Source organism: Emydura macquarii, unplaced genomic scaffold (assembly GCF_026122565.2).
Source record: "Emydura macquarii macquarii isolate MOO-44397 ecotype Brisbane River unplaced genomic scaffold, CSIRO-AGI_Emac_v2 contig_968, whole genome shotgun sequence".
Taxonomy (NCBI): domain Eukaryota; kingdom Metazoa; phylum Chordata; order Testudines; family Chelidae; genus Emydura; species Emydura macquarii.
In genome coordinates this window covers 12,142,379-12,154,981 of record NW_027131105.1, presented here as the reverse complement: position 1 = coordinate 12,154,981, position 12,603 = coordinate 12,142,379, and the positions used below count along the sequence as shown (strand labels likewise).

The following is a 12,603-nucleotide window of genomic DNA, read 5'->3' as shown; positions in this document are numbered from 1 at the left end:
AAATAATTACACAGAATGCTTACACAGAATGATTAATTTTGGAATAGAGCACCCATACAAGGGTCTATCCTGGAATAGCTATTGCAGAATAGCTTATTTCACAGCTATTCCATTGAATTTCCCTGTGTAGACAATCCTTAAGAAAAAGTTTGTGCTTCCTCAATGAACTTGTATGATGCATCAGTCATATTTGTGGATTTTCATATTAATTTAGGGAATCTGATTTTTAAGAGAGCTTGAATTTTCATGATTGCTCTTAGACCAAGTTGTGGCACTTCAGATCCATATTCAAATGTAGTGTAACCAGATCATATATTTAGATTCAAAATAGGTATTTTATTTAAGGATTACAACTTAATCAGTGATTGAGTGTTTGCGTTAGTTTTACTGATCATTTTCTTTGAGCAAGTTTCCTTTAAGGCCTGAGCGACTGGTGACGGTTATGCTGAATTTTTTTTTTTTTTTTTTTTTAAATCCTTCTCAGAAAACATAGTAATAAAAAAACATCCAAACTTGGACATTATATTTCTAGTCCAGTTATTTTTAGCAAATAAATAAACTGAATAACCAGACCCATGGAATCTCAAGTAGTGTCTGGCTAAACTTAAGTGACCTATGTTTAAAAATTGTATTCATGTATACAAGAGTGAGAAATGCATCCTTCTGGTTTCATTAAAAATTTTTAGAGACCAAAAACAGGCCTTTATTTCTGAGAGTCCCTTTTTCTAAAGAAGGTGAATTCTGACAATACAGTTTCCACACAGTACTTCACCCAGGGAGAGGAGAGAACACTGATATAGGGTGTTTTTGTCTTATCATTTTTCTGTGTGAGATCATTTGAAAAACAATAACAAAGACAAAAATTCCCTATCACAAAACTATCACTCCATATCTGACCTCTCAGTCCTGAAAGGAAACTTGCACAACACCTTCAAAAGATGGGCGTGGGAGCTTAAATTCATAACTTGGACACTGAAAAAAATGGACTCAATAGGAGCCACTCATTTTGTTTCACTACAATCATCCGTAACCCATTAATCCACCTTTGGCCTATGACTGCAGAGGTGTCAGTTGCCCACTTCATGTTAATTCCTTATGCTTAACAATCTGTTCCTTATTGTATTTAGTTTTGACACTCCAATTACCTTTCCCAGACCTGAAAAAGAACTCTGTGTAGCTCGAAAGCTTGTCTCTTTCACCAGCAAAAGTTGGTCCAATAAAAGATATTACCTTACTCACCTTGTCTCTTGCATACTGGGACTAGTAGAGCTATAACAACAGCGCAAACAAAACAGGAAAAAATGACTAACAATTAAATAGGTTGAACGGTGAAATAGTCTCCCAAGACTTGGGACTTCTTCAGTCTAGTTTAGAAAGCACAGTGTTTTCTACTAGCAAACAAACATGCACCAGCAGGGAAATCTAATAAGTTTCTCCCCTCTTAAATCTGGAGGAGCAATAGGTCATTTGATAAAGTGCACAGACTGCCCTAAGCTTTAAAGCAATAACAGCTTGTCATAGTAAAACCTTGAAGTAGGCATTTGGCTTTTAGGTACACACACGATCAAATTGCTGTTAAATATATGTAAATCCAGTAAAACTCCATAGATTTGGGTAGTTATTCCAGGTTTATACCAGTGCAACAGAGCAGAATTTAGCCTCAAATATGTTGAACGTGACAGTTGGCCGGAGTACTGTCATATTACAGTATGGACTTCAAGTAAGGTTATGTCTACTGTTGGAATTAATAATATTTGAAATTATTAATATGGGTAATCACCAAACACTAATTTAACCATAAATTCCTTTATTAAATCCAAAGTCCAAATGATAGTTATACAACTGCTCTAAACATACCCAAAAAACCTAAATAATAAGCAATTTAATACAGCTGGACAGTAACAAAATATAAGCATTTGATCCAGATACTTAGAAACGGGATAAATCAAGGGGTGCTTAGACCCATATTGGTTGGCTCAGTGTGGTCAGGCAGGTATTAGCAACGAACCCTTTAAGAGTTTACTTTTTATACCCTTTCACAAACAAGTGATGTCATTGCCAATTACTGACTTCCACTAAAAACCAATTTGAGACAGTTCACCTTTATTTCCAGTCTTAATCCAGATAAGATGTACAACCTCCTTTCTTCCTAAGGCCTTGCCTCCACTCCTTCATGCTATTCAACAATTTTCCCATTGCACCTGGGTTCACATATGTTTTAACATGGGTGTGTGGGTTGGGGAAGGGCCATGTTGGCTCATTTTAAGATAGATTCTCTTTGATTTAAAACCATCTTCAGTCACCCCATCGATCAGAGGCCTTCTTTTTTAGAAACTTCCCCTTATTTCATTAATTTTTCTTTGACCCAGATAGAGGAATGAAGTAGGGAGACTATCACTCTTTATTTTCAAGGTTTTCCTTCTACTTGCTAGTCAGGGCCTTTCTTTACAACACCTATATATTTCCTTAAGCTAACTTTAATTCTTTAATTTTATACTTACCCTACATCTACACTATAAGCTGGTGGAGGTGACTCTCCTGCTTACATACATATACTTGTGCAAACTTCAGTATATCTATGCTTGCAGGGGAATCGCATCCCTAGCTTTTAGTGTAGACGTAGCCTACAACTTATCTGTTCTGCAATCCTCTGAAAGCTGAGACTTCGGGAAATGCTGGTTTAAAAAAAAGTTTTTTTTCATATGGTTAATTATTTCTTTGTGTTATTAATTTCTAACTCTCAAGAATAAGTTCAAGTTAGAATAAATATTTGATATTAGTGGCAGAAACTATTGCTCCCATGACTGAAGAATTTCTGTTCTTTTTCTAGGCCTTCTGTCATCTTAGGAGTGACAAACCCATTTTTTGCTAAAACGCTCCAGCACTGGCCACACATTGTCCGAATAGGAGATATTAAACTTCCAGGTAAAACATAAACTCTGCTACAGTACTCTGCCTCAAGGTGTAAAAAACATTGACTTTTCTCTGTCTGCCTTTAGTGAAGTCTTGGACACAAACAAAGGGATAACTTAATCTAAATGCTTTGTGAGCCAGTTTCCAGGATTGAGTTTATTATGCAAAACAATGTTATGTTAACCATGTTTCTCATGGAATTTAAAGATGTTAAATGAACTCAAACTCTCAAAAGTATTGTAGGGTTGTACTTAATGTAAAGTCAACCTACCATTCTGTTTTTCTGCCTTCATGATAGGAGGCAGCGATACTTTTTAGCTCCTGTGTCTTTTGTCTTTAAAAACTCAAACTATTCTGTTTTCATACCTCTACCAAGAAAATAACAGCTGAAATTTTTGCTAATGTGTCACTCATGAAATTGAGTTAGTTTCTGATGTTGGTTTCGTTTAGAACCAGTAGAATACAGTAAGGACTTGTCTGTTTCAAACTGGAGTATCTCAAAGCATGCTACAAAACTAGAAGAGCACTGTAGCGGTGTCTATACAGAGCATTACTGCGCAGCAAACTAGTGTGCTGTAGAGTCACATCCTGGCTTACTGCACGCTAATGTCCTATGTAGACAAGTTCTAAGAGTAACAGTTGTTTTAAAAGTACAAAGAATATTACCCTGCATAAAACTAGCTGAGAGTGCCCCAGTTTTAGAAAAAGATGCATTTACTGACATGATTTTTAAAAACCACTTAGATTTTTGTAATATGCTTTGTAAGTCATTATAGTACTTAAAATCATATGACATTTTTTACACACTGAACATTCTATCCACTTTCTCTTTGAATAGCAAAGAAATTTTCAGCCAACCAGTAATAAGATCATAAAATGCTATGTGTGTGTGATTGTGATATTAAGTACCTAAACTCAGTCCTCTGCTTTGATAGGTTGGTTGTTTTGCTCTGGGCCAAGAATGCAGGAATCACTGCTGACAGAATATTTCATCATGAAATCCAGTTCTCATGGGAAAATATTTAGTAGTATTCCACCGTCTGAAATATAACTAGCATCATTATTGGCCTAGGGACTGTCTTCGCCAAGACTAGGAAGGTGGTTTTTTTTTTTTTTTTTTTTTTTTAAATGACTGGGGGAAGATGGCTTTAATAAGAGTTGTAAAGTATCCTAGGGTCATGAATAGCCCCCCCCAATAATTAAAGTAGCAAAAATATTTGTTTAAAGTCAAATTTTCCAACCTCTTCAAAATCCATGTGTGCAGTCAGATTAGATTGAAATCTAGTATACCATTTCAAGGACCAGGATACAATTTGTGGTGCAGATGTGTAATCATTTGGTCAAGCAGGTCCTAAGAAATCGCTCACTGACCTTTTTTTAAAAATTTCAACTTTAACTCTTTTTGTGGGCAAAGATCGGGGAAAGTCTGTGAACAGTATCCATATAGAACTTACAGTACTGCATTAGCTGGTTCCTTTAGAAATCTAGTGTCCAGCTCCGAAACCTAATAGAAATGTTGTCAGACTTCAGTTTTTGGTTCTACAGAGCAGCACTAGGTTGTTATGTGCCATGCATGGAACACCAACTTGGTGTGGAGGAGAAAGGGAGAGAGCATCTTCCACAAAATAGTAGTAGTATCAGCCTACAGAGGATTCACTGGCCTTGAACATTGAGTTGAGGTCTTTTCTTCCTCTCCTTGACAATATTCTGTGCACTTGAAAACCCTTAATATTGACCAATTTGTGAAGCGCTGTTATTGAAGGAATGCCCCCTATAAGAATCAAAGGGAAATGGGATAAAATTTAGGAGATTAATGGAAAAGGCAACCTCTTGCTATAGGGATAATACTTTTTTTTAACTATGTTGTGTGTCATTTTGAATCAAATGGTCACAGTTCCTAATTTTCTCCAATAGAGAGGATTTTTACTATTTTTTTTTATTTTAATGCACTTTTGTTGAATGAAAAGTCTGCAAGACTTAGTAGTTTGTCTATTAAAGTTGCATGTGTATATTTTAGTTGGGATGCTTACCTACACTTCTGATATCTCTTGTGTCATTAGGCAACAAACTGAATAAAAAGAAGGATTTGTAAATGTGTGTAATTTTGTATTATACAGTGTATTAACTGTGGTGTATGCACCAGAAGAAAAGATTTTTAAGGTGGTAATGTTTTTAAATATTTTGGCAGGTGAAGTTCCGAAGCAAGTGAAAGTGAAAAAGCTGAAGAACCTAAAGACTTTGGATTCTAAACCTGGTAATAAGCTTGATCATCATAAAAACATAAACCATGCCATTTTTTGTTACCTAAAAATGCCTGCCCTAGTTGTTTTTTGGCTGAATGCTTTTTTCTTCTAGGTGTTTATACATCTTACAAGCCATACTTGAACAGAGATGAAGAAATCATAAAACAGTTACAAAAGGTAAACTTTCAAATCTGTTCATTGAAACTGTTTTGTATTCTGGCAGATCTTTTTTTCTCATATATTGGTCATCAAGTATGTAGACAGAGCTCACAGAGACTAAAACAAACTCTGAAAATATGAACTTGGACACTTATGTCCTTGCCCTGCCTGAGTTGCGTCAAACATTGCCTTCTAGGAAAGTGTGTCTTCCTGTCAGCAGTTAGTAGCCGTGTGTTGTGTTTTGTTTTTGTTTTTTTTTAAAGTGGAATTCAAAAAATAGGGTAAGAATCTGGAGAGTTTAGATGATTATCCAAAGTCTATTCAGGCTTTTCCAAACAGCTTTTGGCTTAGAAATCTCATGCTTGAGTTTTCTCAACTCAAAATTTCCTCGCTTTAATTGGTTTAAGGTTATTCTCAGAATATTTTTTTCTCCTAGTGTTTCAGTCCTAGATAAACTTGAAATATAGAGACCGTGTAAAAACTTAAACAAAAAGAAACAGAAGCGCTATGAGCTATGTTAAGACTATTAAAACTCAACACAATTAATACTGTTAGTGATTTCTCTACAGGAATGCCTTGAGTCTGTATTAAATGATTACACATCAATGGAGTGTGAATCTGGTCTTTTGGTTTGTCTCCTAATTGTTTTGTAATTAAAGAAATCCTTTTGTCAGATGTTGAAATAATAGACTATTACTGTGCTTGCTTCTCATAGGGTGTACAACAGAAACGTCCTGCAGAAGCCCAAAGTGTAATCCTTAGACGTTATTTCTTGGAACTGACACAAAGCTTCATCATTCCATTAGTAAGATGACATGTAATATTTGTTGGCCAGCATCTATCATAGAATTATATTTCTTCAGTGTCAAAGCTGTTGAGTCATAATTTCTTTCAAATAACTAAAGTTCTGGACTACTTTTGTGGCTTTATTTTTTAAACATAGAGCTGGTCCTGCAGTTTTAAAATTTTCTCAGTTTCACTAGGAAGCTGATGATGGCAGTTTAGAAGTCTAATGATCAGATTTGAAACGTTTTAAACTCCCTGAAATCACAGGTTCAAATCCCAGCAAGGTACACTTATCTGTGCATCCTTAAAGGCAAATGCTATGAGGTAGTCTTTCAGATGATACCTTGGCAGTAGAGATCCTGTCTGTTCTGAATGGACAATAATGATTCCATAGCACTTTTTACTTCCTCTAACTCTTCACATATTCTTTGAATAAATTTTCTCTCCCCACACTGTTCAACATTGTCAACTACTTGTTTGTCTCCTTCCATCCCAGAGCTGCCTGGGATTTCAATAGTGTAGAACATACATAGTGTATAAAACCCTTGGTGATGAGAAGAACTATATAAATGTATATTATTATCGTTTCATACCTGAGAAGACTCTACTAGACAGCCTGCTTATAGATAAGTGAAAGTTTGAAGCAAGTGGCATATTACTGTGAATCGATTAAAAATACATTGGTCCCAGATCAGAATTTTTTTCTTAAACTATTTTTCTTCCTTCTCAGGAACGTTATGTGGCAAGCCTGATGCCCCTGCAAAAGAGCATATCTCCATGGAAGGTAAGGAAATAATCTTCAAATGAGTTGAAAATGTTTGAGACTGAACAAAACTCATACTATAAGCAGCCAACAACTTTGTTTCTTTTGTAGAGTCCACCACAGTTGAGACTATTCAGCCAAGAAGACTTTATGAAAACACTTGAGAAAGCAGGACCACAGCTCACCTCTAGATTAAAGGGAGACTGGATAGGACTTTACAGGTCACTTTTTAAAATAAGACACACCAAGCTGGATGTAAACACAGTGATGTAAACACATTGCATGCCCTTTTTATTTGGGGGCAAATCTAATTTTTATTATAACTGAGTATTTATGCAAAAAAAACTTTATTTTCATAGATCTTCGTGTCTATATCAAACAAATTAATAATGTTTAGCAAACTTTAAATATCCATTTAAACCTGTCCCTCTGCATAACCTGTTAATGTTTTTTATACAACAGTGCGAAATATAGATTCCTATATTCCAGTATTAAAAAAATTACTAGATAAATTGGAAGAAAAGCTTTTCAGTAGGGAGCACTAAATAGCTGAATGTGGGCTCTCATAGTTTTATTTTGTTGAGTCTTATATTCTGGACACATTTTATACAAAGAACCACCTCTTCCATCTATTTGGCTGCAGTTGTAGTACCTTCTCAAATGGGAGGTTGGGATGCACCCCTTTTAACTGCATCTTTTTATGTCATACGTGCTTTGATACTACAATGATAGGCTCTTTTAAAAATGCTGCTGTCTTGCAAAATGCCATTGGTAAGATCATCTTCCTGCCTTATGTTCCTGACCATAGCTGTGTCGTCTTTGTGTTCTTCTACTGCCCTCTTCCCTTCCATATTACTTTTTACTTTACCCATTAAGGCTCTTCACAAGTCAGCCTCACCCTCTCTATCTGACCTCGTCTCATACTGTGCCATTGAGCTGTGCCTTCGCTCTACCAAAATTCTTAACTTTTACTGCATATCAGACAACTTTTTCCTTAAGTGTCTTTGTGTTTTCTCCCACACCACCCTTTAAACATTTTATATTAGGGTTTTTTTAATCATTACAGCCAGTACTTTATCCTCCTTCAGATCCCTCAACATTCACCTCTGCTGTGATGCCTACAAAACCCTGCTTGCTGATTATGGATAGGCAGATGAGATGTAGCAGCTGCCCCTCCCTTTGTCTATTTTTCCTGTTCTCATAACTTTGACTTGGCCATTCCTCACTATACCTCTATCCTATTTTTTTTTTAAATTAACTAACCAAGCTGTGTTAATTCTTCTCCATATTTATTTTCTTGTATGTTATATCCCCATCTCCTGCCATTTTTCCATTTTGTGTCTTTTGGATGGTAAGTCCTCCAAGACAGGATTTGTCTCTAACATATGTTTGCAGAGCATCCAGCATAATCAGGCCTTGGTCCTTGTAGCGGTCTTTGGGTGTTACCATAATATAAATATTTACTCATAATAATCTGTATAATCAGGGATATATAGCTGTAGAGTACTCCTATATCTATCCATATGGGAAGTAAGAATCCCAAGGTCACAAAAGCTGTATTATGTTAACTCCTAAATTCAGGAAGAACTAGCAAGTGTGATACTCACCAGGAAATCCTTTAGTTGTCAATCACCTTTCCTTTCATTAAAATGGAAACTGTTATCCAAAACATAATGGCAGGGGACATCATCAAATTGCTTTGGATAATCAATATTTCAAATAAAAAGACAAGTCATTTAAAAACAAGCAACTTTGTGCTTGAAGTCTTCATAAGCACATAAGGACTTAGAGCATAAGACCTTTTTTTTTTAAAGACACAGAAACCTGTTTCAGATTAGAGCAGTTTTTTAATCAGTGTTCCAATACATGAATTTCCTTCCCAAGCAGAATCAATAATTTTTCTGAAAGATGAAAACATACAAATTGGTCTTTATATCCTCTTTTTCCCCACAACAAAACTACTATATGATCTTGTGAAGTTGAGTAAGAGACTTGATATTAGGGTAAGATGAAAGAATTATACTAAGAATGTAACCTAAAATATAAATTTGTTTGCACTGTTTTATTAAAGACACTTTTTGAAATCTCCAAACTTCAATGGCTGGTTCAGGACCCGGTGGAAGGAAATGACACAGAAGTTAGAGGCTCTCCATTTAGAAGCACTCTGCAATGAGGTAAGAAAAATAGATTTTTTGCTTTCAGTGACTTATAAAAATGATTTCTTTTTTACATCAAAATTTGCTCCATGTTTCAGAAGTGTACTCTCCTCATCCTGTCCTTGCCACCTGCCAACTGTAATCATTATAAAGATTGAGATACTTGTCAGATCCAATTTGGCTAAATCTTTTATTTCAACTAAAATCATAAAAATAAAAAAAAATTAAATTGCCATTTGAAACACTTAAAAAATTCTCTGCAGCATTTGGAAGCTAAAAAATGTGCTAATGCTGGAAAATGACATTGACCGGTCTTTGTTTGTCTAAGATGAGAAATGCATGAATAGTGAGAAGTAATATATTGCATTAATGTTCTAAATATACTAGATGTTTTTAAAAGATAAACTAATGCTATTGTTGTGTTGTTGTTGTGTGTTTATGTACGTAAATATTTCAGCACTGAATTTTTCTTCTGATAGGACTTGCTTTTCTGGAGTCAGAAACATACTGAAGTAGAAACAGTGGATCTTGTCTTAAAGCTAAAGAATAAACTGGTATGTAACTATATTAAGTACAGCTGAAATTTTTCACTTCATGTTGTGTTTAGTTTTGCTTGTGTAGTTTATTTTTTAGTTTGGTTTACAGCCACTTGAAATTATACTTAATATTCTTCACAAGGTTTTGATAGCTCAGAATTGAGCTGGTTTAATGACAGAAACCATTCAAATGAATGACAGGGCTGGTTTAATGACAGAAATAATTCAAAACAATCCTCAGGGTCCCAGAATAAAGTCCATCACCACAACCCAAAAGTTCATACTTAGCGCTGTCATCTTCTGTCGCAGCCTGAACTCTTCCGTCTGTCCCAGCTCTTCCTAGCTGGAACTCGACCTTCTGGCTCTCATCTCTAAGCCCAAATCCAGTCACGGGTTTCACAGGAGAGCCTCTGGCTCACTGATCTCTGGTCTCCAAACTATCCTGATGTCAGTGTCTTTCCAGCAGGAGCCTTTCTCACTCCCTGCAGTTGCCTGAGCTGCCTGCTGCTCTTTATAGGGAAATGACCTGATCTCACATATAGCTTATTCACTAATCAGGATTGGCTAGCCCCAGACCCTCCAGCTCTTGAGGGACAAGCCATACAGTTACACTCACTAATGTTGGCAATCTTAGTAGAGATGCCAAAAGGGCTCAGTCCTGCTCCCATTAAAGCCAACGGGTGGTTTGCCATTGACTCCAGTAGGAGCAAGACTGAGTTCTAAATGAATCCAGAAAACAAACTTCCCTCTGATTCCATCCAAATCAGGGTTGATCTATGCTGGTGGTGTGGGGGGGAAGCTTGCACTCCGACTGTCCACGTACCTGTTCGTTAGATAGAGGACTACAGATCCATTAGTCTGATTTCTTTTTTGAACATTAAATTCACTTGCAGTTTTTTTAATTGAAAAAATTATTTAATTGTGCCTTTTATAGTTACAGGCTGACAGAGAACATCTACCTGTGAAACCTGACACTATAGAAAAGCTACAGATGCACATTGATGCCATTATACTAGCACTCCCAGATGACTTACAGGATATCTTGCTCAAAACTGGCACAACGTGATTTCTACTAGGATTTTTATGCAGCAAACATACAACAGCTTTTAAAGCTTCACAGAAGAGACTGGCAGAGATCACTGGAATGCAGCTCTGAATGATATACTAAGACTAGTAATAGACAGTAGTAATAATAGAAAAACAATTTTTAACTTTTTTAAAAATAGAAACCTAGAGTGGTTTCACTGAAATATTGATGGCACTAAAGGAATTTCTGTATTAATTATGTTTAAAACCAAGTGCTCTTATGAAACATTCAGAACCACAATGCAGTGCTGGCATTGCAGAACATTTTTAAAGTGGTGCCACTGTGCCCATTCATGTTAACTCCGGGGGAAGCAATATTCACATTGGCTCTGTAAAGAAACTGTCCCATTAAGGTAATAGTTAATTGCTTTTCAATGCCTCCTTTCTTTAGATATTTTTCGTCTGATGTTAAAAACCAACTGCCATGCTATTGTGACTTGGATGGAGTACATAATAGTTGAGGAACTTTGTTGGCAAATCATTGCTTACAAATTTTTAGAACTGCTATTAGCAGATATAAGTGAAAGCATTAAATAGGCCATTCATCTTGTTTTATTTTTTTACTTTTTTTTTTTCCAACGATTGTATTGCATCTGCCTCTGGACAGAAAAGAGGGCATCTGTTAAATATATCCCTGACAAAGAGAAACTGGTGTATTTTCCTTGAACTTTGTCCATTTAAAGTCAGATAATGGGTGCTTGTCTTCACAGGCCTTAATTAATGCTAACCTCAGATTAACTATATTTTTATCATTGAACAATTTAAATGATTTTTAAACTGAACTACTGAAATTCAGGATTTAAGACTGATTAATGGAGACTTACCTATACCGTCTTCATCACAAAGTGTACCTAGTGTTGCTTATTAAGTATATCAAATTTAATGTTAGTGTTGCTCATCCTGTAATAGATCTCAGTAGTGCTAGCTGGCACAGAATCCACTGTAGTTGAGGATCATTGTAGTAATATTATGGTGTACTTCTCTCATGCTAGGAAACAATTGTGTTAGACTGTTTTTTAGCAGGAAATGTGGCAGGAGGGAGGAGATTCTATTACTTTCAGCTGAAGGAATCATATGGATTGTTCAGATTGTATCCAGAAGGGGTTCCAGCACAATGAAGCTAATTAAAATACATGCATACACTAGCCATGCAGAAAGAACCATTTTTCATTATATATTATACGACAATTTGTTGTCATTACATCGCCTTAAACCAAGAAACTAAGACTAGTATAAGAAGAGCTCATTTGCTCTGAATGCAAAGTATGACTTTGAGGATCCATTCCAAGCAGGATCAGATGAAGCCATGATGTACAAATAAATACAGTACATATTTTACTTTTAGATGACAAGTGGTTCACAATTATCAAAAGGTTCTGCTTTATGTACTTTGGGTAGAATAAGAAGTCTTGTAACATTGCAGTCCTGCCATGGAAAAAATGTCTTTGTATGATAAATATTTCATACTATCTTTCTAAAAATGTCTTATTTAGGTATAAACTGTCACATTGTTATTTTTAAGAAAATATGTATTTTAATACTCTTACGATTTATATAAAATTATTCATGATCAGAAGTTAGTTTAACAAATTATATCAAGACTCTGTCATTTAAATTGTACCACTATGGCATTAATTAATTTCTAACTTGTAATTTTTTTTGCACAGCTCATGACTAGCATTTCTAACCCTGGAACTCAAAAGTGGCCATTACTCTGGTAAATTATCTTTAAATATTTAATTAAAGCACTGTAAGATATCTTGGAACCATATAAACTACCACCAATTATGTCCGACTATTACCACTTCACTAAAAATATGTATTTTTGTAAAAGGAAATAAATTTCAATTTTTTGAAATGTTTATTTAGGTTACTTGTTCAGCAGATCACATGTCCAAATTATTTCCTGCACTGAGGAATTGTAGAGAAGCTGTTCAGCAGCCTATAGAGATTGTTCCTTA

General features: G+C 35.4%; 1 protein-coding gene across 3 annotated transcripts in view; it reads left to right on the top strand.

Annotated features, from left to right (window-relative positions):
• DENND6A (DENN domain containing 6A) overlaps positions 1–12,504 on the top strand; it is a 42,022-nt gene extending 29,518 nt beyond the window's left edge. For 2 of the 3 annotated variants that reach the window (XM_067544214.1, XM_067544213.1), the window contains exons 12-20: positions 2,831–2,925; positions 5,102–5,167; positions 5,269–5,333; positions 6,031–6,120; positions 6,832–6,885; positions 6,976–7,085; positions 8,936–9,038; positions 9,500–9,574; positions 10,491–12,504. In XM_067544214.1, the coding sequence (XP_067400315.1) occupies positions 2,831–2,925; positions 5,102–5,167; positions 5,269–5,333; positions 6,031–6,120; positions 6,832–6,885; positions 6,976–7,085; positions 8,936–9,038; positions 9,500–9,574; positions 10,491–10,622 (790 nt within the window). In that variant the 3' untranslated portion in view covers positions 10,623–12,504. The remainder of the gene's footprint in view (positions 1–2,830; positions 2,926–5,101; positions 5,168–5,268; positions 5,334–6,030; positions 6,121–6,831; positions 6,886–6,975; positions 7,086–8,935; positions 9,039–9,499; positions 9,575–10,490) is intronic. The other variant, XR_010918955.1, reaches the window with a different exon arrangement.
• Positions 12,505–12,603: the final 99 nt, after the last annotated feature.